Below are 23,608 nucleotides of genomic sequence, written 5' to 3' on the forward strand. Positions count from 1 at the left end.
TTCACGTCTAGCCCCCACATTGGCTATAGATGAACTTTCATTTTTATATGACTCTTACCATGTCACATGACAATGTACATGGGTGGAGTACCGACAACCTACAGCCAAAAACACTTCATGCTGTGTATAGCCAAATCTGTCTAGATCAAGAGGTTTTCGTTACTTTTGCAGCTAACTCCAAGTGACCCGGTACTGTGGTCTTTCAGGGCCAAATAACAGGGGCCCTTTAGAGAGGATAATCATCACATAACTACCATTCATGCCCCTCCCTCTCCCAATTTACCTGCTGGGGGTCAAGCAAAACTCCACTCTTCTTATTTTAATTATTATGATCAGGACTAATAAATACCTTGTGTAAAAATGAATGCAGCATTTTAATATTTCCTAATGTAATTGTTTCCAGCCCTAGGCCCTTTTTCATATGTACCAGACTAACCTTAACTGCTTTGCTAAAAAATGGCTCTGATTTACATACACTAACACAAGCTCAAATGACACACAGGCAGTTGTATAAGTCAGAGGAGTGGCCTATCACATTACCCCTCTGCTGCTCTGAGGGGTTCAATAGCAGGTTGTCTGAAAGCAAATGGTTTCTGGTGAGCCATTTCTTTGGAAAACCAAGAATGCTCTTTGACACGTGTCACAGGTTAACCCAGCAATTCAGGGGCCCTGTCACCTTGCTTGTACAGTCTTAGAAATTGGCTTCTAGGCCTGAAAACTGCATAATGATGAGGGAAGGACTAGGTATTCTAAGGCCGGGGCCGCTGATCAGGCAGTACAACTGGTCCTTTAGTACTGGACCCAGGCCTCATCAGCTAAACAGGGGGGGGGGGGGGGGGTCCCTGTTTAGCTGATGAGGCCTGGGCCCAGTACTAAGTACTGTTTTTTTTATTGTTTATTTCTAACTAAATGGATTTTACTAGACCACATCCCCCTCCTACTTTCTTGCCAGTAATACAATTACATATCCCTGGGCACCATTGAGTCAACAGCGAGGCCCAGAAGGTGGGAGAAAAGATTTCATTTCTGTGGAGTCTCGCTGTGTTTACTGCACTTTGAGAGGTGGGGGGAGGGGTGTAGGTGGAGTTGGGGGGAACCCAGTCAGGAACCTGTATGGAGCCCGATGATTTCTAACAATGGCCCTGTTTATGGCAGCTGTAAGAAGTGGTAAGGGAGTAACTATAACTGGGTCAGCAGTGGCGTAACTAGAACCTTCAGGGCCCCGATGCAAGAAACTATGAAGGGCCCCCCTGAACCCCAGCCAGGGCCCTTCCCTCCGAGTGCGGCGTGGCGTGACCTTTGTATGACCTTTGTGAGCCCTGTAGTTCCACCACTGGCATCGTCGTTTTTTTTATTATTATTTTTTTTATTTTTAGGTGCCCCATTGGGGGACTGTCCCTAGGCAGGATGGGGTCCCCGTCCCCAGAAGAGATGGGGAGAACAGACATCGGACTGAGCGGCAATGCATGGAGCAGGAGAGGGGTACTCTGAGGAGCTGGCTGAGGACACAGGTCATGCAGGGAATGCACAACTAAAGAGCAGCCAGTGCGATAGTCGAGCATGGAGCTCTGCTAGTCACCCTCCACCTCCAGCCACTCGTGTGCATGGTGCACTGGTACCCCTAGCTGCCTATGCTGCTGCCGGCCATATGTAGAGGGGGCTGCATGGACCCCCTGCAGCACAGGGCCCAGTTGCGGTCGCGACTGCTGCACCCCCTATAGTTACGCCCCTGTGGGTCAGGGACTTTAAAGAAGACCACGTCATTTTCCTGGAATAGGCAAGGAGATAGGTTCTCTATAAATGTTCACAAAAAAATAATAATATATATATATATATATATATATATATATATATATATATATATATATATATATATATATATATTTTTTTTTTTAGGGATATATAATATTAATTTAAGAATTTAAAATTATTACAATAGTTTAAAATAATATTGACCCATAGAAACCGGACTTACGTGTCATTAAATACTGATCCATTTGTCCACATCCAGAGCCCCCCATTATCTTCTCTCTTCAGGCCAATCCAGTGATCTGATGAGCCTTTGATTTGTTGAAGAAACTCCTGGTGGGAAAAAATTTAAGTAAATGTTAGGACTGATAAGCACAAGCTGGCTGGTTGTGATTGGTTTGTGTCCTCTGGACAATCGTTAAGGAACAATTTTATTGGATTCTCTACTATGTCCAGTTAAATGTCCAAACTACGGGGTGGTTGGCCACAGTCCAGTTTCTCCAACCTGCTCCCAATAACTTTTTACTGTCCATGTGTCACCAAGCAATGCCGCAACTAGACATGATCCGTTTGGCCAGGTGACAACCTTTTTTCAGGAATACAAAATGAATTCACATATAATAGAAATCTGTGTGCTGACAAGAGATAACATGGATGAACTTTGTGGGACAACCTCTACACTAATGTCTTTCAGCTGGGTCATCCAAGGCCAACTAGAAGGTCCTATTCTCAAGAAATTGTTGTTGGTTTCATGTCACTGTGTGATCTTGAGGTGTACACTTGATAAGCTGATATACAGATCTGCAGGATTCAGTAAATATACAGTAGTAGTTGAGTACCCAAATTCATCATGGTTTGCATACATTCTCTAGAATAGGGGGCTCCAAACTTTCTAAACAAAGAGCCAGGAGTAGAAAATGCCCCAGTGTCAGTGAGAGTAAAGAATGCCCCAGATTTGATGGTAAGTGGGAGATAAATAAAAATAAAAATATATATATCTATATATAGAACCTGTGGTCAGTAGAAAGAATAATGCCCCTGTGTTGATGTCAATGGGAGGAATTATGCTCTATTGTTTTTGTAGTTGAGAGGACTAGTGCACCATTATTGGTATCAGTGGGAGGAATAGTGCCCCATCATTGGTATCAGTGGGAGGAATAGTGCCCCATCATTGGTATCAGTGGGAGGAATAGTGCCCCATCATTGGTATCAGTGGGAGGAATAATGCCCCATCATCGGTATCAGTGGGAGGAATAGTGCCCCATCATTGGTATCAGTGGGAGGAATAGTGCCCCATCATTGGTATCAGTGGGAGGAATAGTGCCCCATCATTGGTATCAGTGGGAGGAATAATGCCCCATCATCGGTATCAGTGGGAGGAATAGTGCCCCATCATTGGTATCAGTGGGAGGAATAGTGCCCCATCATTGGTATCAGTGGGAGGAATAGTGCCTCATCATTGGTATCAGTGGGAGGAATAGTGCCTCATCATTGGTATCAGTGGGAGGAATAGTGCCCCATCATTGGTATCAGTGGGAGGAATAGTGCCCCATCATTGGGGTCCAGTGGGAGGAATAGTGCCCCATCATCGGTGTCAGTAAGAGGAATAGTGCCCCATCATCGGTGTCAGTAAGAGGAATAGTGTCCCATCATTGGTATCAGTGGGAGGAATAGTGCCCCATCATTGGTATCAGTGGGAGGAATAGTGCCCCACCATTGGGGTCCAGTGGGAGGAATAGTGCCCCATCATTGGGGTCCAGTGCGAGGAATAGTGCCCCATTATCGGTGTCAGTATGAGGAATAGTGTCCCATCATTGGTATCAGTGGGAGGAATAGTGCCCCATCATTGGTATCAGTGGGAGGAATAGTGCCCCATCATTGGTATCAGTGGGAGGAATAGTGCCCCATCATTGGTATCAGTGGGAGGAATAGTGCCCCATCATCGGTGTCAGTGAGAGGAATGACTCATTATTGATGTCATGGAGAGGAATAGTGCCCCAAGGGTCGGATAAAAGGCAAGCAAAGGGCCCCATCTGCCCCTCGGGTCGTAGTTTGGAGACCACTGCTCTAGAAGCTCATTATGCCTCATGTAATAAACTAGTGACTGATCATTGGAACAGGTCAAATCTTCCCCCAAACCCAGAAGAACCCATCATGGTACGAGGTCACTCAAACCTGAGTTTTCACCCAGACAGACATATACACCAATCAACTCACCAGCTCTTCCTGGGAACTGATAAGGGCAAGTGATGCATTGTGGGAGACACAGAAGTCCTGGCTGTTTTGCCACTCATCATATTGCTTGGAGAAATAATAACATTTCTTTCTGTACCAGATCCAGTCATCTTCACATGGAGCTTCAAGGATGACCACTGAGCAGGCGTCGTACTTCCCTGAAATGGAAAAATACACGAGATTTACATTGGCGCGGGGGAGGGGGGGAGGGTTCATCAATGAGCCGAATCTCAGGGGAGCAAACATCAGCTTGGTTTAATTTTTCAAACTAGCATTGGTGGGGCAAACATATTATGAAGGGGGAAGGTTTTGCTGAGTTTTCTAGAAATTCATATTCCAATTTTGGAAAGACAGCTAAAAATCTGATTGGTGCACAAACACACTTTTTTCTTTCTGGTTTCCAAATACAATAATAGAGAGATAGAGAGATAGAGATAGAGAGATAGAGATATATCGCTATCTATCTCTATCTAAGCAGTGCAAGTACCTGCCAAATGTGATATTTATGCAATGCCATGTGTGTGACCCCATCTGGCCGCTACTGCAGCTTTTTTGGGGGGGGGGGGGAGGGCAGTCAGTGGGTGCTACAACTGACTCAACTGCCTATTTTTACCAGATGAGAATTTTTAAAACGAGTATGTTTTATTTCAGGCAGTGAGATCCCTTCTCTTTTTTGCTATCTTTGAACCTTGAATGTTTCCTGAGGAAGCCTAATGGTGAAACGCGTTGACGCACAAGGGCTCACTGCATACTTTTAACTCTTGAATGCTCTATCCATGCTATGTATTGTTTTTTCAATAAACATTGTTATTTTTCTATACCTCTCTATTGTTTTTTATGCCTATAAAGTCCGACCCAGGGCTACTTAGCAAGTATCCCTTTTCTTTTTGTTCCCCTTAAATTTAGGGGTGTGGCTATGTGAGCTCTCTCTTTCTTACTTATGCCTATTTTTACCATCCCCCTGGCCACCCATGTAAATAAACCCTAAAAGAAGAAGATTTTGATTTGGTCCAATGGGCAATGTGAACGCTTTCATTATAGAGTGCTTTTCATACATTAGGCCCAGCAACCCATGTCATTGTGTGATGTCCCTTACATAACAGTGTCCTTCTTAGCCCTTGTACGCACGGTCGGACATTCCGACAACAAAATCCGTCGGAGTTTTGTCTGACGGATTTTATCCGAAACTGGTGTTGTATACACACGGACGGACAAAGTTGTCGGAAAATCCGATCGTTCGTAACGTGATGACGTTATTTCGTTACGATGGGACTACATTCAGGCTAGTAGCCAATAGCTTTGGTCTAGGAATTTGATCTGAGCATGCGTGGTACTTTGTCCAATTGGAATTCTCAACAAACGATCGGACAAAGTCCTATCGGATCATTTTGTCGGAAAACTTTATAGCCCAGCTCTAAAAAACTTTGTCGGTCGGATATTCCGACGGAAACAGTCCGATGGAGCCCACACACAGTCGGATTATCCGACAACACGGTCCGATCGGACATTTTCCGTCGGAATGTCCGACCTTGTGTACAAGGGCTTATGGGCTCACCTCTGGTGGAATGAACTGTCCACAGTGCTGCAAAAAGTACAATGTTGATCAAAGTAAATGCCAATATTAGATATTGAAGACTCTTGCCAATGTGTTTTTTGGTACCTGCAAAACAATAAAAAAAAATAGAAAAAACTTCAGATATACATTATAGTGATACAACAAAACACACATGGAGGCTTTTTTCATAAAAAATTGACTTGTATAGCGTCTGTCAACTTTTTCACAGCTGTCCTCATTAAGGAGGTTTATACCTTTTTTTTTTTTTGACTGATGTGAAAGTGACAGAAATCTTTCTACTTCCTTCATATTTTATGGGTGTCGGAAAAAACTGAAACGAGGGGAAAAACCTCTAAACAGCCCTCGGCAGCAATAATTAGACATACTTAGTTAAAGCGGATGTAAACCCTCACATATACCCAGTGAAGTGACCAGCAACAGGTGATACATAAAGAAACTAATCCTCCTGCATAAGTTGTACTGGTTTATGTGCAGTCTTATACCCTCTACAGCAGTGGACGTCAACCCCTGTCCTCAGGGCCCACTAACAGGCCAGGTTTTATATATTACCTTGGGGGAGATTAAGAATAGAATACTGCAATCACTGAGCAGCAGTTGATATCACCTGTGATGTATTTCAGTTATCTTGCAAACCTGGCCTGTTAGTGGACCCTGAGGACAGGAGTTGATGACCACTGATCTACAGCCATTAAAAGCGATGAATTTTTAAAGCTTGTCTGAGCTGTCAGAAATAAAAGGGGTGGGGAGCTGAAGTTACACTCTGCAGAGCTCAGTGAGGAGAGCTCTGAGAGCTGATTGGAGGGAAGAGACACAACCCCCTTCACACAGCACACAAGAACAGAGCTGAGACTGTCAATCTGCTGGGCCCCCCCCCCCCCCCCACCATGACCTTTTTTCTCTTGGTGTCAGGAAACCTTGTCGGACGCGACTCATGCTGATAGCTCAGGAAGGAGGCAGCAGACAGAAATGACACTTAGGCCCCTTTCACACTATGACGTTTTTCAGGTACTACAGCGCTAAAACTAGCGCCTGAGAAAAGAGTCTCCTTTCACTCCAGTGTGAAAGCCGGGGGGCTTTCACACTGGAGTGGTGCGCTGGCAGGACGGTAAAAAAGTCCTGCTAGCAGCATCTTTGGAGCGGTAAAGGAGCAGTGTATTCACCGCTCCTACCCATTGAAATCAATGGGGCAGCGTGGCTATACCGCCGGCAGTTTTAACCCTTTTTCGGCCACTAGTGGAGGTTAAAACCGCCCCACCATCAGCCCGAATACAGCCGCTAAAACGACGGCAAAGTGGCGACTCCCACGCCTCCCCAGTGTGAAAGGGGCCTAAGTGCTCTGGATTGAGACAAGTACAAACTTTAGAGCAGTGGCATCCAAACTGTGGCCCGGGGGTTGGATGCGACCCTTTGTCGGCCTTTATCCGGGCCTTGGGGCACTGTTCCTCTCACTGATACGAGACACTATTTCTCCTGATATTGCCAACGGCGGGTGACTATTTCTCCCACTGACATGAACATCCAGCCACACTAAAGTCTGAAGGACAGTAAACTGGCCCTTTGTTTAGAAAGATTGGAGACCCTCCTGCTATAGAGGGGAATGCTTTGTTTATATTTCACGTCTGAGGTTTGCAACCGCTTAAAGTTCAGGAAGATATAGAACCTCTGTCAGGAGTTTACTGATTTTATAAAATACAGGCACCAGAAGGCCAAACAGATGTTAAAGTCCAGATGTAGTATACATTCAATTCCTACACATTTCCTGGGTTCTGAGGGCCCCACTTCATCAGGGCTTAACAAGATTGGACAAAGGGGAATCAGGACAGTAGGAGGTGAGTATCTTCTCAGAAATTGCACCATCAAGATGATCACCTCCTACTGTTGGGACTCCCGTTTGTCCAGCTAGAGTCTGGGTATGATCTCTGTTGTGTACTTACATTGGCACAATATAAGTAAGTACATCTCACACCTAAGAGATCATCGGGCAAGTTATAGTAGTTGAACTACTACATTGATTGCCACAATCTTCTAAGCCCAGTGTCTTTTACAAAGTATCCATAGGGGCCTGCTTGCTAGGCACCACTGCCATTCATAAAACGTTCTGTATTTTTTTCTATAAATAAAAGACTATTTCTGATTGGATAAGGTAGTGGGGTGGGGCGGTGACATCATAATCTGCACTTCATCCAATCAGGGAACACCTTGTGTTAATTGAAAAATGCAAGGTGTTCTGTGAATGGTGACAGCGTAGAGGGAGGGACCCTCTTTGGCCACTACACAGAAGGGCAGCCACTCAGCAGTGGATCCAGGAGATTGCGGCAGTCAGTGTAGTATCCGTGACCACAGTGTTTTTCAACTGAGAAGATGAAAAGTAATGACCTGAACACGATGCTGAATTTATAAGGCACCACAGACAGTGAGGTCTCAGATAACCTCGGTCAGGTTTCTTTGACTTAATAGCAGCCCTGCTCTTCTACCCCACACTCCCCCTCCCTCTGAGAGAGCAGTGGTCTCCCCCCAGCAGGTCAACACCCCCCTCTACAGTGACAAATACTGATCCAATCAGCAATGTTCAGACTTCAGGCTGATTGGAGCACAATGTGCAGAGGGTGTGTCTGATTGGTAGGGATAGTCCATTGCTTATACAGAAGGGGCAGAGGTCCTCACCCTCAGCAGCATTATTACGTCACAAATAAAATAAAGACTATTACAGATGTAATTATTTCTTTTTCCCGACTTTGTCTTGGCTGTAAAAGCTTAGGGGCTACAACTGAGCTTTACATTTCCTCAGCCAACAATCCCCCGGTTCTTACCATGTCTTGATAAATCCTGCAGAGTTTCTGGTTTGAATTTGAGGTGTTCTTCCACCGTAATTTCTCTCATTGGGCAGATGAAAACTTCTTTATTACTCTGTTGAGTTTTTGTTACGATCTATAAAAGAGAAAAATCACTTAGGAATGAATGGGATTTCCACATGAAAATGGGTATGTGTTCATGGGAAGAATGTGGACATCAGTGAAAACACACTTAGCCCCTGTACACACGGTCGGAGATTCTGCCAACAAAATCCGTCGGATTTTGTCCGTCGGATTTAGTCCGACGGATTGTGTCCGAAACTGTTGCATACACACGGTCGGACTAAGTTGTCGAAAAATCCAATCATTCAGAACGTGATGACGTAATTTCGTTACGATGGGACTACGTTCAGGCTAGTAGCCAATAGCTTTGATGTAGGAATTTGATCTGAGCATGCGTGGCACTTTGTCCGATCAAAATTCTCTACACATGATCGGAGTATGTCCGATCGAACCAGTTGGTCGGGAAATATTTCCAACATGTTGGAAAATTGGGTCCGACGGATATTCGGACGGAATCAGTCCGATGCATACCACACACAGTCGGATTATCCGACGACACGGTCCGATAGGACACATTCCGACGGAATCTCTGACCGTGTGTACAAGGGCTTACAGTATGAGTAAAACACATACTGTATCTCCAACCACAACCATAAACTGGGCTCTCCCATTGATCATGTAGTCCAGTGCCCTGAGAGAAAAATGGGGGCAAACACCAAGGCCAGTGGGTAGGTGGGGTGGGGGGTCTAGGCTGCATTTGAGGTCTGTTTTTGGGTATGATAGATGAAAGGTGAGATAACCTACACAGGATCTTTAGTATAATAGTACATGTTTACTTTAAAAAGACCCCATCACTTTAGCAATTCGGGCATTCCAACTGACCCACTGACCTCTCCAATGATCTTGCACCCCTGTCTCCTCCATTGTAGCCAACCCAACATACTCAGTGAAGGAGAAGGGATCTCACCGCTCCAGGAGCACACATGCAGGCTGTAAACTGTCTCTTCAGCTGGGAAGCCACAGGTTCTGGCTATTACCACTAGCAACAGACAAAAAACAAGCTCTGGACTGCCCACTCTTCAAGACCACTTTCTTTTATTGGAAGATCACATCACAGCTCAACAAACACAGCGAACAAGGAAAAATTGATGATCCTTGTTCGTTGTGTTTGTTGAGCTGTGATGTGATTTTTCCAATAAAAGAAAGTGGTCTTCTGAAGAGTGTGGCAGTCCAGAGCTTGTTTTTCGTCTGTTGCCAACATACTCTCAGTGCTTTGGGGTATGGAGGTGTTTAGGGATGGATAGACCCCATTTTTCCCTGTAGGCTCCAACACCAGGTTTGAGTAGCAGCTGTAACGGAGGAAGGAGCAGTGGGGTAGCACTGGAGAAGCGAGTATTAATGGGTCAATGGCCTTGAATGGGCAATTATGGGACAGTGCCTTTTAAAGCTGAACTCTATGATTGATAAATAAACCTGCCCTTGAAGTGGGCCCCTCCAGCACTGCAAGAGTTAAATGCTCAGTAAGTCTAGTGGTAGAAGAATAAAGTGTAATACATACCTTTTTCCTCACCCTGGCAGGCTCCAGTGCTCTCCTCTATCCAATGCTCCAGATCGTGGTCAGGCCCTCTCCATCCTCACATGCAATGTAAGGTTTCGCATTTTACTAGAATGATGTCAGCAGTGGACCGCTGGCTGGAGCACCAAGTAGTAAAGGCTCTGGTGGACCGGTTGCACAGTTGGGAGCAAGTCTGCCAGAGCGAGGACTTACACAGTTAAGTACATAAATTAGTTTGGTTGAAAAAAGGCACAAGTCCATCTAGTTCAACCAATAAAAGGTAAAAAAAAATGAAGATAAGGATTACACTTTGACCCTTTACCCCTAGACTTAATGAGCATTTAACCCTTTTAATGGGGAAGGAACAACTGGAAGGGGCATCTTATTTTCTGCCTTAAGTATTGCATGGAGGAAACTGTAATTCCCCGTACGGACTTTCCGACAACAAAACCGTGGATTTTTGTTTGAAGGTTGTTGGCTCCAACTTGTCTTGCATACACACAGTCATACAAATGTTGGCCAACAATTACGAACGTAGTGACGTACAAGACGTACACGATATCTCCATTACGAGCGCTAGTTATATTTCCTACTACTTGATTCCGGACTTGTGTACTCACGATCGGAAAGTCCGACAACAAACATTTGCTGGCGTAAAATTCGAGAACCTGCTAGCCAACATTTGTTGGCGGAAAGTCCGACTACAAATGTTCGATGGAACATACACACGGTTGGACTTTCCTCCAACAAGCTCACATCCAACATTTGTTGTCGCAAAATCCGATCGCATATACGGGACATAACACTAACCTCCCTGGCGGTATTCCCGAGTCTGGCTCGGGGTGGAATTTCAATACCATTAGCAGTAACCCCGGGATCGCATTGCAGGATACAGGGAAAGTTACTTTCCTTGTCCCCTGTATCCTGCGATGTCTCCCCGCTGTGTGTGCGAGCTGTCTCCTCGCTCGATTCACACAGTGCCCGAGTGCCGCCGAGCTCCGTTCCCAGCGACTTTGCGAGCGGAGCGGAGATCGGTGCCAAATTCAAAAAAGTAAAAACACAGTACATATACAGTACACTGTAATCTTACAGATTACAGTACTGTATAAAAAAAATACACACCCCCTTTGTCCCTAGTGGTCTGCCCAGTGCCCTGCATGCACTTTTATATTATAAATACTGTTTTTTCTGCCTGGAATTTGTAGATTGTCCATAACAACCAAAAAGTGTCCCTTAGACCAGCTAGAGAACAGCGATAATAAATTATAATCACTGGCAGAATTGAGTGATAGCAATTTGTGGGGAAATTCATCATCAAACACTAAATCTAATGACAGCGACAATTCTGCAACTCAGCAAATTTCTGTGTTTTTGATTTGATTACATTATTGAATCATTTTTTATTATTTTTATATTATTATTTGCTATAATTATTTATAGTTATTATATTATAATTTATGAATTTGTGTTTCAAACTTCATCATACCCGGGATGTCTGCTAGACTCTGGTTTGGACAGATTTAAGTGAGTTATTCCTAAGAATTGCAGGCCTACAATATAAAATGCCAAATTTCCATGCAAAACAATTGTACCGCTTTCAGCACCTAAAACCAGAAATAATAATACCACCAGGCAGGGGCGGACTGACCATTCGGGCACTCGGGCACTGCCCGAGGGCCCCACGCCACCAAGGGGCCCCATCAGGGTTGCCAACCTCTATAAAACCAGGGGCAGTATGTAAAAATCTGTGTTTTTTTTTAAAAATCCCAAGATTATAGCTGTCCCACCTCTCCAGTACCTTTTCAGTGTGTGTATGTGTATTCAGTGTGTATATTGTGTGTCTGTATGTGTATACTGTATGTGTGTGTATACTGTGTGGCCCCATAATCTATTGCCTGGGGGCCCCATAATCTTCTCCTATTGCCCCCATAATCTCCTATTGCCCGGGGGCTCCATGAGTTGTCAGTCCGCCCTTGCCACCAGGGAGGCTAATGCATACTCCATCAGCTTTCCATTACTTCCAATACAAATCAAATGATCCATTCATAATCATTGTCCAATATACATTTTTTTTATCAATGTATAGACATCTAAATACGTAAACCAGAAAAAAATAAAATTACACTACTAAAACACAAAACCAAAAACACACCAGCATTTTTTTTTAAAAGGAAAACCTTATGGAGACCGGAGCAAAAGCCAGCATTGCGTCCTTTGTACTGTACATGCATTGGGGGAGATTTACTAAAACTGGAGCACTCCGAATCTGGTGCAGCTGTGCATGGGAGCCAATCAGCTTCTAACTTCAGCTTGTTCAATTAAAGGGATTGTAAAGTAATTTTTTTTTTTTTTTTAAATAACAAACATGTAATACTTCTTACCTCCACTGTGCAGCTGGTTTTGCACAGAGTGGCCCCGAACCTGCTCTTCTGGGGTCCCTCGGCGGCTGTCTCTGCTTCTTCCCGCAAGTACTTCCCACGTTCATGCCAGCTCCCTCACATGGTGAGAAGCACCTGCGGGCGCGCTCCCGTGATACAGCCGGCGGCTATAGCCGCTCGCTGTATCACACGGCCTCGTTCCCAGGCGCGTCGCGTCATTGGATGTGATTGACAGCAGCGTGAGCCAATGGCTGCGCTGCTTTCAATCCATCCACTCCAGCCAATCAGCGGCCAGGCTGAGCAGCGAATAGGATGTCGGAGGCGAGCGTGGGACTTTCGAGGGGTCAGGTAAGTAAAACGGGGGGACTGGGGGCGCAGGCACTGTCAGATGTTTTTTCACATTAATGCATAGAATGCATTAAGGTGAAAAAGTATTTACCTTTGCAACCCCTTTAAGCTTTGACAATAAAACCTGGAAGCCGATTGGTTTCGATGCAGGCAGGGGCGTTAGGAGGGGGTGGCTGGGGGGGCTGAAGCCCCGAATGTGACCCCCTAAAGCCCCGAGTGTCAGCTCTGCAGGGTCTCCATTGAGGTAGGTCAGACAGTGTAGGTAAATGTCAATGTAGGCAGGTCACTGTATGTAAATGTCAGTGTAGGTAAATGTCAGTATATGTAAATGTCAGTGTAGGTTGGTCAGTGTATGTTACATTTCAGTGTAGGTAGGTCAGTGTAGGTAAATGTCAGTGTAGGTAAATGTCAGTGTAGGTTGAATGTCAGTGTAGGGTAAATGTCAGTGTAGGTTGAATGTCAGTGTATGTGTAAATGTCCAGTGTAGGTAGGTCACTATTGTCAGTGTAGGTAGGTCAGGTAGGTCAGTGTATGTAGGTCACTACCATCAGTGTCACGGCCCAGCCAAAAAAACCTGCATCGTGTACAACACCCTCACCCCCCCCCCCCATTTCCGGCCTTGGACTTCGGGCTGAAGTCCCTGGTCCTTTTGCCACCTAGCAACGCCCCTGTATGCAGGGCTGCACCAGACTTTGCACTCTCCATCTTTGATAAATCTCCCCCCATGTGAGATTTCTTTCCTTTAGCCACGCGAGCTGAGTGAAAGAAATAGCTTGATTCCCCCACCACGCTAAACAGCACGGATGGAAGAATGTGCAGCGTCAGCCATTGCATGCTGACAGCCAGCACCATTGGGTATGTGGGGAAAGCACTAGTCATAGTACAGCTGAAACCTCCAGATGCAGACAGGTGCGCAGGCGCAGATGTTCGGGTGCCTGTCGTGCAGTATGCACACAAACATGCGCATTCGCGGGCACCAACGGAACTATTTATCCTGCCACTTTATAAAACTCTGGTTCAGCCACATCTGGAGTTCTGGTCACCAATCCTCAGAAAGGATGTGCTGAAGCTGGAGAGAGTCCAGAGAAGGACAACTAAACTAATATGGGGCTGGAGGACCTCAATTTTGAGGAATGACTACAAGCACTAAATGTATTCTCCATGGAGAAGAGAGGCATTAGAGGAGATATGATAGCGAATACAAATATCTCAACGGTGATCCCAGTGTAAGTATGAAACTTTTCAGTCCCATGGAGTGTAATGCCCTGTACACACGGTTGGACATTCCGACCACAAAATCCGTTGGATTTTTTTTCCGACGGATTTTGGCCGAAACTTGTCTTGCATACACGTGGTCACACAAAGTTGTCGGAAAATCTGATAGTTCGGAACGAGGTGACGTACAAAACGTACGACGGGACTGCATAGAGGCCAGTAGCCAATAGCTTTCGTCTCCAAATTTTTTGTGATCATGCGTGTGGCACTTTTTGCGTCGGAATTCTCTACACACAATCGGAGAAAGTCCGATCGGATTTTGTTGTCGGAAAAGTTTAGATCCTGCTCTCAAACTTTTTCCGTCGGAAATTCAGACAGAAAAAGTCAGATAGAGCCCACACACGATCGGATCTTCCGACAATATAATCCGATCGGACTTTTTACCATCGGAATTTCCAACCGTGTGTATGGGGCATAAGTGGACATGGGGCCACACAAAGACCGGAAGAGAAGTGGTTTAACCTTAAGCTGTATAGGGTTTTGTTTTTTCCACAGTCAGGGAGGTAAGGATGTGGAACTCTCTTCCACAATCGGTGGTCTTGGCAGGAAGTATAGATAGTTTTAAAAGACTCTTGGATGTGCATCTTAATGAAAACAATTTAAAGTCCAATGGCTGGTGTCATAACTGATCACATGTGCAGTATCATGGCAGTTGAAGACTAAACAGAGGCCAAGACGGCAGCTTCCATGGCTGAAAATAATAGGAGGGTTTACTTCCACTTTAAGGGGGGATGGGAAATTATTTTTTTTACACACACACCTACACGGGTTGAATCACTCCACCAGGGAAGGTAAGGAAATAATCAGGCAGGCGGCTGGCCGGGACTTGAGCCAAGGCAGAAGAACATGTGAGCGGAGCTGGATGGGCATGTGCCAGAAACTGAAGAAATATCCCCTCTGCTCTGACCAGCACATCATCATCATCAGAAAGGGGCACAGATAATGGAAAAAAATACACTCCCCTAAGCTAGTAGGAGTGGCGGAGCAGAGGTGTGTAATTCAAATTTTTTTATTTTTATTATTCTACACTGACTGTCTTGAAATCGCCCCAGTCCCTGTTCAAATCCAATCCAGGGACAGACTTGGTCCGCGGACAGTGTCCTCAATCCGGGGACTGTCCCTTGGAAACCGGGGATGTCTGGTCACCCTAACCTAAAGGCATATGGGTGGGGTGAGGGATGCCCACCCAAGGGAGCTGGGCCAAACCCTCCCCAAGAAAGAGACCCCTACAGAACTATGGCCCAGTGAAGGCAACTGTGGCAGGATCTGACCCCACTGCTGATGGTGTCACACCTTATAACCTCAATGGGCGAATGGGGCACCTCACCACAGAACCCTCTAGATGTGGTCAGTCGTGGTCAGGGATAGGATGCATGAGTGGGATAGACAATGCAGGTCCCAGGTAGCTGAGCCATAAAAAGAATTCATCAGCTACAAAGGGAATATCCGATGGTACATCTTGTAAAAAGAAAATGCTCCTAAGCTGACAAGTGAGACGATTATAAATCCGTGTATGGGGAATGCTAAACAACCAGCAGATGGTAATATCAACAGGGCACATAATACATCCTCATGGGGTACATGTGAGCACTGACAAACCACTAGCAAGCAGGACCATCTTTATAGCATCATGGGCCCCTGGGCAAACTAATGCTCTGGGGCCCCTACAATGGAGATGTATATATACACACACATACATAATACACACACACATATACTGTATATATATATATATATATATATATATACACACACACATAATACACACACACATACTGTATATATATATATATATATACACACACATATTACACACACATAATACACACACATATACTGTATTTTCACACACATAATACACACACCTACTGTATATATACACACATAATACACCTACTGTATATATACACACATATACATTATATATATATATATATATATACACACACATACACACATATACTGTATTTACACACACATAATACACACACATATACTATATATATACACACACATAATACACACACCTACTGTCTATATACACACACATCTACTATATATATATATATATATATATATATATATATATATATATATATATATATATATATAAATATATATATATATACATACACACACATATACTGTATATATATATATATATATATATATATATACATACACACACACACAAATATACTGTATACACATATACTCACACACACACATATATACAGTAAATACACACAAATATAAACACATGCAAATACACATACATACAGAAAGCCTTTTCAAAAGCGGCAGTACTTTCTTTATCTAATTGGAAGGTCAGGTAAATTCCCCGTGGGTTTTTTATATGAGAAAATGAGAAATGAGAAACAAAATAATTTGTAAAAATTCCTTGTGTTTATTATCCAGAACACAAGTTAAACATCATTGGGTGCAAAATATGTTTATAATAAGAGCTCTGGTGTACAAAGTGCAGAACAGTTCCAGGTAGATGAAGGTGCATATATCATTTACAATTCCTTTATAAAGTGATTCCACTATATTCAAATAGATCTCCATAACATTTAATTCATATGACCATATGATATACACAATACCCCAATGCATTTCAACCTTGGAAAAAATGATTGCGGTCTTCTTCAGGGGGGTTCTTTTCACATTTCTGTAAGTTTATCGAAAAGGACACATTTTAACATTTCATTTAATTCATATGAATTAAATGTTATGGAAATCTATTTGAATTTAGTAGAATCACTTTATAAAAGGAATTGTAAATTATATATGCACCTTCCTCTACCTGGAACTGTTCCGCACTTTGTACACCAGAGCTCTTATTATAAACATATTTTGCACCCAATGATGTTTAACTTGTGTTTTGGATAATAAAAACAAGGAATTTATACAAATTATTTTGTTTCTCATTGCTTCTAAAAAAAAAAAAAAAAAAAAAAAAAACCCACAGGGAATTTACTGACCTTCCAATTAGATAACGGGTGTGCAGCTAGCTCACATTCTCCATGCGCCCCCCCTGAAAAGAGAGGAGGAATTTAGGGACTTTTAGGAAGCCTAGAGCTGGTAAGGTCACATATCTCCATCCCTGTGGAACTTTAAATGAAATCATGACCCGATAAGGTCAAGTATTTCCATCCCTATTATATCAAGATAAAAGGGGAGCAAGGAAATTGGGACTTTATATGAAGCACATGATAGCAATGGACTCTTTTAAAGTCACTGTGTTTACTATGTACTTTGATGCCAACAGTTTGTGTATGTTTATTAGTTATTCACATGAATAAAACTCCCTTGTTCAGCCTAATTACCTTTTTGCTATCATGTGCTTCATATAAAGTCCCAATTTCCTTGCTCCCCTTTTTTCTCCCCCCCACGGGGTTGAAAGGAAAGAAAAACAAAAAAACGAATATTGTGTGTATCAGGCTTAAAGGGGTTGTAAAGGTAATCCTTTTTTCAACTTAATGCATTCTATGCATTAAGGTAAAAAAAAAAATAAAAAAAAAAAGACAATGCCGCCCCCCCAGCCCCCACGTTTTACTTACCTGACCCCTCGAAAGTCCTGCGCTCGCACCCGACATCCTCTTCGCCGCTCAGCCTGGCCGTTGATTGGTTACAGTGGATGGATTGAAAGCAGCGCAGCCATTGGCTCGTGCTGCTGCCAATCACATCCAATGACGCGGCGCACCGGGGCCGAGTGATACAGTGAGCATTTATGAGCGTTTATGGCCGCCGTTTATGAGCGTTTATGGCCGCCGGCTGTATCACAGGAGCGTGCCCGCAAGCGCTCCTCACCATGCGAGGGAGCTCTCATGAACGTGAGAAGTCCTTGCGGGGGGTGAAGCAGAGACAGCCGCTGAGGGACCCCAGAAGAGCAGGTTCGGGGCCACTCTGTGCAAAACGAGCTGCACAGTGGAGGTAAATATAACATGTTTGTTATTTACAAAAAAAAAAATTACCTTTTAGTGCCGGTTCACACAGGGGTGACTCAGATCCGACTTCAGGTCGCCCCTAGTCACCTCAACATGTAGAAATCAATGTAAGTGAATGAGAGCCGTCTTAATGTACACTACTGAAGTCGCTCCGACTTCAGAAAAGGTTCCTGTACTACTTCAATCCGACTTGTAGGCGACTGGTACCCATTGATTTCAATGGAGGTCGCCTCCAAGTCGGATCTCCGTCTATACGGAGGTGACTCTCAGAGAATTATCACCTCTCAAAAGGAGTTCCCCCCTGAGAGCTAATTTTCTGATTGGCCACGGCAAGTCGCCTGGCCTGGGCGAACTTAAAGTAGTGTTGTAAGTCGTGTCCAAGTCGCGTCCAAGTCGCGTCCAAGTCGCGTCCAAGTCACCTCCAAAAGTCGTGTTGCCCCTGTGTGAACTGAGCCGCACACCGGAGCTCATAAAGTGCAGTTTATTGGAGTTTGAGCGTTTTTTTTAAAAGCCCATAAACTCCACTCTATGTTAGCGTATGTGTCCATGCACACATGGATGTTTTTTTTAGCTTTAATGAGCAGTGGAGTTTATGGGCTTTTTTCAGAACGCCAGAAATTTGCGTTCAAAGTGCCGTTTTTCACTGCCAAAAAACGGCAAACGCCGATAAACGCTTATAAGCGCTCATAAACACTCTTTAACCACTTGCCGACCAGCGCACGACGATGTACGTCGACAGAATGGCACGGGCAGGCAAATGGGCGTACATGTACGTCCCTTTAAATTTGCCGCCCTGCCATCGGGGGCGCGCCGCCAGCGGCGCGCTCCCGCGCTGGTCGGGACCTCCGTGAGTCCGGTCGCGGGACCTGCGGACTCAATCGCTGCGGGCATCCCCGCGATCGTCTCACGGAGCAGCCAAATGAAGAAATGCCGTTGTAAACAGCATTTCTCCATTTTGCCTAGCAACTAGTGACGCTGATCTCTGCTCCATGTGATTGGAGCAGAGATCAGTGTCCACTAAATGAAAGCCCAACCCCCCCACAGTTAGTAACACACCCCTAGGAACACTTAACCCCTACACTGCCACACACTGGTTAACCCCTTCACTGCCAGTGTCATTTACACAGGAATCACTGCATTTATATAGCAGTGATTACTGTATAAATGACAATGGTCCCAAAAATGTGTCAAAAATGTCCGATGGGTCCCCCACAATGTCGCAGTCACAATAAAAATCGCTGATCGCTGCCATTACTAGTAAAAAAAATATAATAAAAAATTATTAATAAAAATGCTATAAAACTATCCCTATTTTGTAGATGCTATAACTTTTGCGCAAACCAATCAATAATCGCTTATTGCAATTTTTTTTACCAAAAATATGTAGAAGAATACGTATCGGCCTAAACTGAGGGAAAAAAATGTTTTTTTATATATTTTTGGGGGATATTTTTTATAACAAAAAGTAAAAAATAATGCGTTTTTTTCAAAATTGTCGCTCTATTTTTGTTTATAGCGCAAAAAATAAAAACCGCACGGGGGATCAAATACCACCAAAAGAAAGCTCTATTTGTGGGAAAAAAAGGACGTCAATTTTGTTTGGGAGCCACGTCGCACAACCGCACAACTGTCAGTTAAAGCGACGCAGTGCCGAATCGCAAAAAGTGGTCTGGTCTTTGACCAGCAAATTGGTCCGGTCTGAAAGTGGTTAATTAGTGTTCGGCATTCTATTTTTTCAATGCATTGTGGGAGTTTGGACTGCACTGTGGGATTTTTTTTGGAGTGTCCTCCTAACGCTAATAAACGCTCATAAACGCTAGTACAAAACGCTGTTAAAAGTACGTTTTTCAACCAGCGTTTTTTGCCAGCAATCTGGCGTCCAGAAAAAGCTTTTTTGAGCTTCAGTGTGCATGGAGCCTTAAGGGAAACTTGTCTTTGCAAAGGCAAAAGGCACTTAGCTGAATGAATGAAGTCCAGCTGGGTTTAATTGTTTAACCCACGCGCAAGCAAAAATCTATTTTATTCCCGAAAACTCCTTCCACGTGATTCTGTAATTCTTTGGAAACAAATTTCCACTTTGCTTCACCCCGTTCTCAAAGATAAGTGAAAATTCACATGGAAAGTGAACACATTCTACGACTTTTGTACATCATCCTCGGAGGAAACATTTCATCCTGTCCGGTGTCCCTATACACCGACCAACAGATAAACAATAAGAGCTTTCTAAGTCACAGCAAGTATGACTCAGCAAGTATGAACTTATTAAATAAATGATATTATATTCTGCTCTATGTACAAAGATCTGCTAATATATAGTAAGAACTAATAATATATAGAAAGTAAGAACAAGATTGTGACGGCAATCTAGGTTAATGGTAGATAGACACGTGTGAATGTATAATATGGAAAGGAGTACATAGAAGATCTCGTCTTACCTTCCTCCTCTGCAGTCTCCTCGCTCTGTGTTCCTGAGTCACAGATATCCGTATTGTATATAGAGAGGAGGAATGATGCAAGAGAGTGACAAGGAGTGTGGGAGGAGCTTAGGAGATTGTTTTTTCGCAACGCAATAAACATTACATAATCTTTTAACTGTAGAAAACCAATCCATCTATCAATACTTATGTTGCTATTTTGAATCCCTTGACATCATTACAAGTTCACATGCTGTGTTTGCGTTTAGAAGTGATTGGGAATTTTTTTTTTTTTTCAAAATAGCCAGAAATAAAAAAACTCCTGTAAACGAAACGCGGCTAAATGTGAGTATAGCGCCCTGCTCCTGATGAGCAGACGTTATTGTTTTCTTTTCAAATTTAATTATCTGAAGCTGTAGTTTGGCTCAGACTAATTTCTCTAAAAGTTCTGGTTTCTGTACCAGTCCAGTTGGGTTGCGCTGTTTCCCACCTGACCGTAGGTGTCGTTGTCACCGTCGGTGGGTGTGGAACAGCAGCAGGCTGGATGCATTGAATGCCCCCTCTTGCTCGGAAATGGTTCAGTGGGTGTGATTTCCCTACTGTGCATTTTGGGAGAGGGTATTTAAGGTACAGACGCCGTTTTTTTTTTCATTCGTTTTCCGGGGTCCGTGATCCCAACCCCAGGGCCCTCCTGGCCTGGGGTCTGTGTCGCACGGTCTTGCGCTTCGGGGCCGGCTGGCCTGAGGCTTCGCCACTGAGAGTGTAGGCCCAGGAATGTCTTGGGGCCTGCTGATCCAGGGGTGGTCCTGTGCTGTCTCACCTGCGGGGGGAGAAGCCAAGAAAAGCTGGAGGATCCAGGGGAGGACTTTTCCAGTGGAGGACTGAGTGCAAGGCTGGTGTCTCTGGAGGAGCCTGGAAGCTCAGTTTGAGGATGCAACCCGGATCAATATCCTTACAGTATGGCCGGGTCGGCTGAAAGAATCTGCTACTGTATGGTAGTTCTTCCTAAAAACTCTCAAAAATCTCTAAGTTCAGTTATCAAGTCTGTGGCAGAGACTTTGGCATCTCATCGGCTGCTGGGTCAAGTGAGAGGGGTCTATCCGGTGACTGTTGGATCCAGTCGGTGGAGCTGTTTGTCCTCTGGATCTGACGAATACCTCTAACCAGCAATTACCAGATGCCTGAACTCCCCCTTATCCTCTAACCCTCTATTGAAGGACTGTGTCTTGTTTCTTTCTTTGGTGTTACCCCTTAAATAAAGCTTCAAAAAGGGCCGCGTGTCTGATATATCACCATTTGGGCTACTTTCCACGGGACCCCCCTAAGATGAAGAGGCGAGCCGGTGAGGTAACGGTAAGAAGGAATAAAACCAGCAGCTCCTCTGGGGGTTAGTGCTACACGAGTTACCGCGTTTAGGAGCATTTGGAGCTTAAAATGCCTCTAAACTCAGCATCTGAACTCATTTTTTTGCTTTCCAAAAAAGGCCTCTGAACTCAACTGCCATTAAAGGATGAACACATGTACACATAAGATAACATTGGATGAGTTCTGGGGCAGCTGAAAAAAGCGTCCAACTGTCTCTGAAAGTCTGTTTACCAGCCGTGTACAAGAGGCCATACAAGCTGATTTATGTAACTGCTATCAGGCAATGTGAGTTTGTTGGTGAAGGATATTCCGTATTCTCTATGTACAGACGTCCACTAATGGAAAGCAGGAACTACACTGTGACTAGTGTTGGACTGGGACAAAAATCTGGCCCTGGACTTCATCCAGACTGGTCCACTTTAATTTTAAGTGTCCCCATCAGCACCCCCTTCCATCAGAGTGTCCCCATCAGCACCCCCATCCATCAGAGTGTCTCCATCAGCACCCCCCTACATCAGAGTGTCCCCATCAGCACCCCCTTCCATTAAAGTATCCCCATCAGCACCCCTTCCATCAGAGTGCCCCCATCAGCACCCCCTTCAATCAGAGTGTCCCCATGGGTAGACCCTTACATCAGAGTGTCCACATCAGCATCCCCATATATCAGGGTGTCCCCATCAGCAGCCCCTTACATCAGATTGTCCCCATCAGCAGCCCCGTCCATCAGAGTGTCTCCATCAGCACCCCCCTACATCAGAGTGTCCCCATCAGCGCCCCTTCCATCAGAGTGCCCCCATCAGCACCCCCGTCAATCAGAGTGTCCCCATCAGCAGACCCTTACATCAGAGTGTCCCCATCAGCAGCCCCTTACATCAGAGTGTCCCCATCAGCAGCCCCTTACACCAGAGTGTTCCCATCAGCAGCCCCTTACATCAGAGTGTCCCATCAGCAGCCCCTTACATCAGAGTGTCCCCATCAGCAGCCCCTTACATCAGAGTGTCCCCATCAGCAGCCCCTTACATCAGAGTGTCCCCATCAGCAGCCCCTTACGTCAGAGTGTTCCCATCAGCAGCCCCTTACACCAGAGTGTTCCCATCAGCAGCCCCTTACACCAGAGTGTTCCCATCAGCAGCCCCTTACATCAGATTGTCCCCATCAGCAGCCCCTTACATCAGATTGTCCCCATCAGCAGCCCCGTCCATCAGAGTGTCTCCATCAGCACCCCCCTACATCAGAGTGTCCCCATCAGCACCCCCTTCCATTAAAGTGTCCCCATCAGCGCCCCTTCCATCAGAGTGCCCCCATCAGCACCCCCTTCAATCAGAGTGTCCCCATGAGCAGACCCTTACATCAGAGTGTCCCCATCAGCAGACCCTTACATCAGAGTGTCCCCATCAGCACCCCCTTACATCAGAGTGTATATCTCCCCCTGCAGGCTGAAGGGCGCAGAAAGCCTAATCCTTTCTCCAGCAAGTGTCGGCAGCTGTTCCTTGGTGACATTGCTATCACTCACTGTCAGTGAGGAGCAGCTCCAGGACTGTGTCTGACCGGCCCACTGAGCCATTGGCCCACCGGAAAACTCCCAGTAGTCCCAATGGCCAGTACATGCCTGACTGTGACTGCAAAGACACGTGTGAATGTAAAATATGGAGAGGATAGAGCAGTGTTTCTCCACTCCAGTCCTCAAGGCCCCCCAACAGATCATGTTTTCAGGCTCTCCATTATTTTGCATAAGTGATTTAATCAGTTGCACTGCCTTAGTAATTACCACAGCCCGTATCATCTGAGAAAAATCCTGAAAACATGACCTGTTCGGGCGCCTTGAGGACTGGATTTGAGAAACACTGGAATAGAGGACCTTACCTGCCGGCTGTGTTGTATCCTCCCGCTCTGTGATCACGTGCTGCA

The 23,608-nt window shown here is 44.8% G+C and overlaps 1 protein-coding gene across 2 annotated transcripts in view; it reads right to left on the bottom strand.

Annotated features, from left to right (window-relative positions):
• The window catches only part of LOC143930942 (C-type lectin domain family 2 member B-like), a 25,241-nt gene extending 1,633 nt beyond the window's left edge, over nucleotides 1-23,608 (bottom strand). The window contains exons 1-5 of one of the 2 annotated variants that reach the window (XM_077455636.1): nucleotides 23,564-23,608; nucleotides 8,371-8,488; nucleotides 5,540-5,644; nucleotides 3,967-4,142; nucleotides 1,976-2,082 (exon numbers count right to left, since the gene is read on the bottom strand). In XM_077455636.1, coding sequence (XP_077311762.1) covers nucleotides 1,976-2,082; nucleotides 3,967-4,142; nucleotides 5,540-5,644; nucleotides 8,371-8,440 — 458 coding nt within the window. In that variant the 5' untranslated portion in view covers nucleotides 8,441-8,488; nucleotides 23,564-23,608. Of the gene's footprint in view, nucleotides 1-1,975; nucleotides 2,083-3,966; nucleotides 4,143-5,539; nucleotides 5,645-8,370; nucleotides 8,489-20,356; nucleotides 20,478-23,563 lie in introns of those variants that run through there. The other variant, XM_077455635.1, reaches the window with a different exon arrangement.

Source organism: Lithobates pipiens, unplaced genomic scaffold, assembly GCF_037356315.1.
Source record: "Lithobates pipiens isolate NorthernLeopardFrog02 unplaced genomic scaffold, aLitPip1_a1.2 Scaffold_25, whole genome shotgun sequence".
In the NCBI taxonomy this organism is placed as follows: domain Eukaryota; kingdom Metazoa; phylum Chordata; class Amphibia; order Anura; family Ranidae; genus Lithobates; species Lithobates pipiens.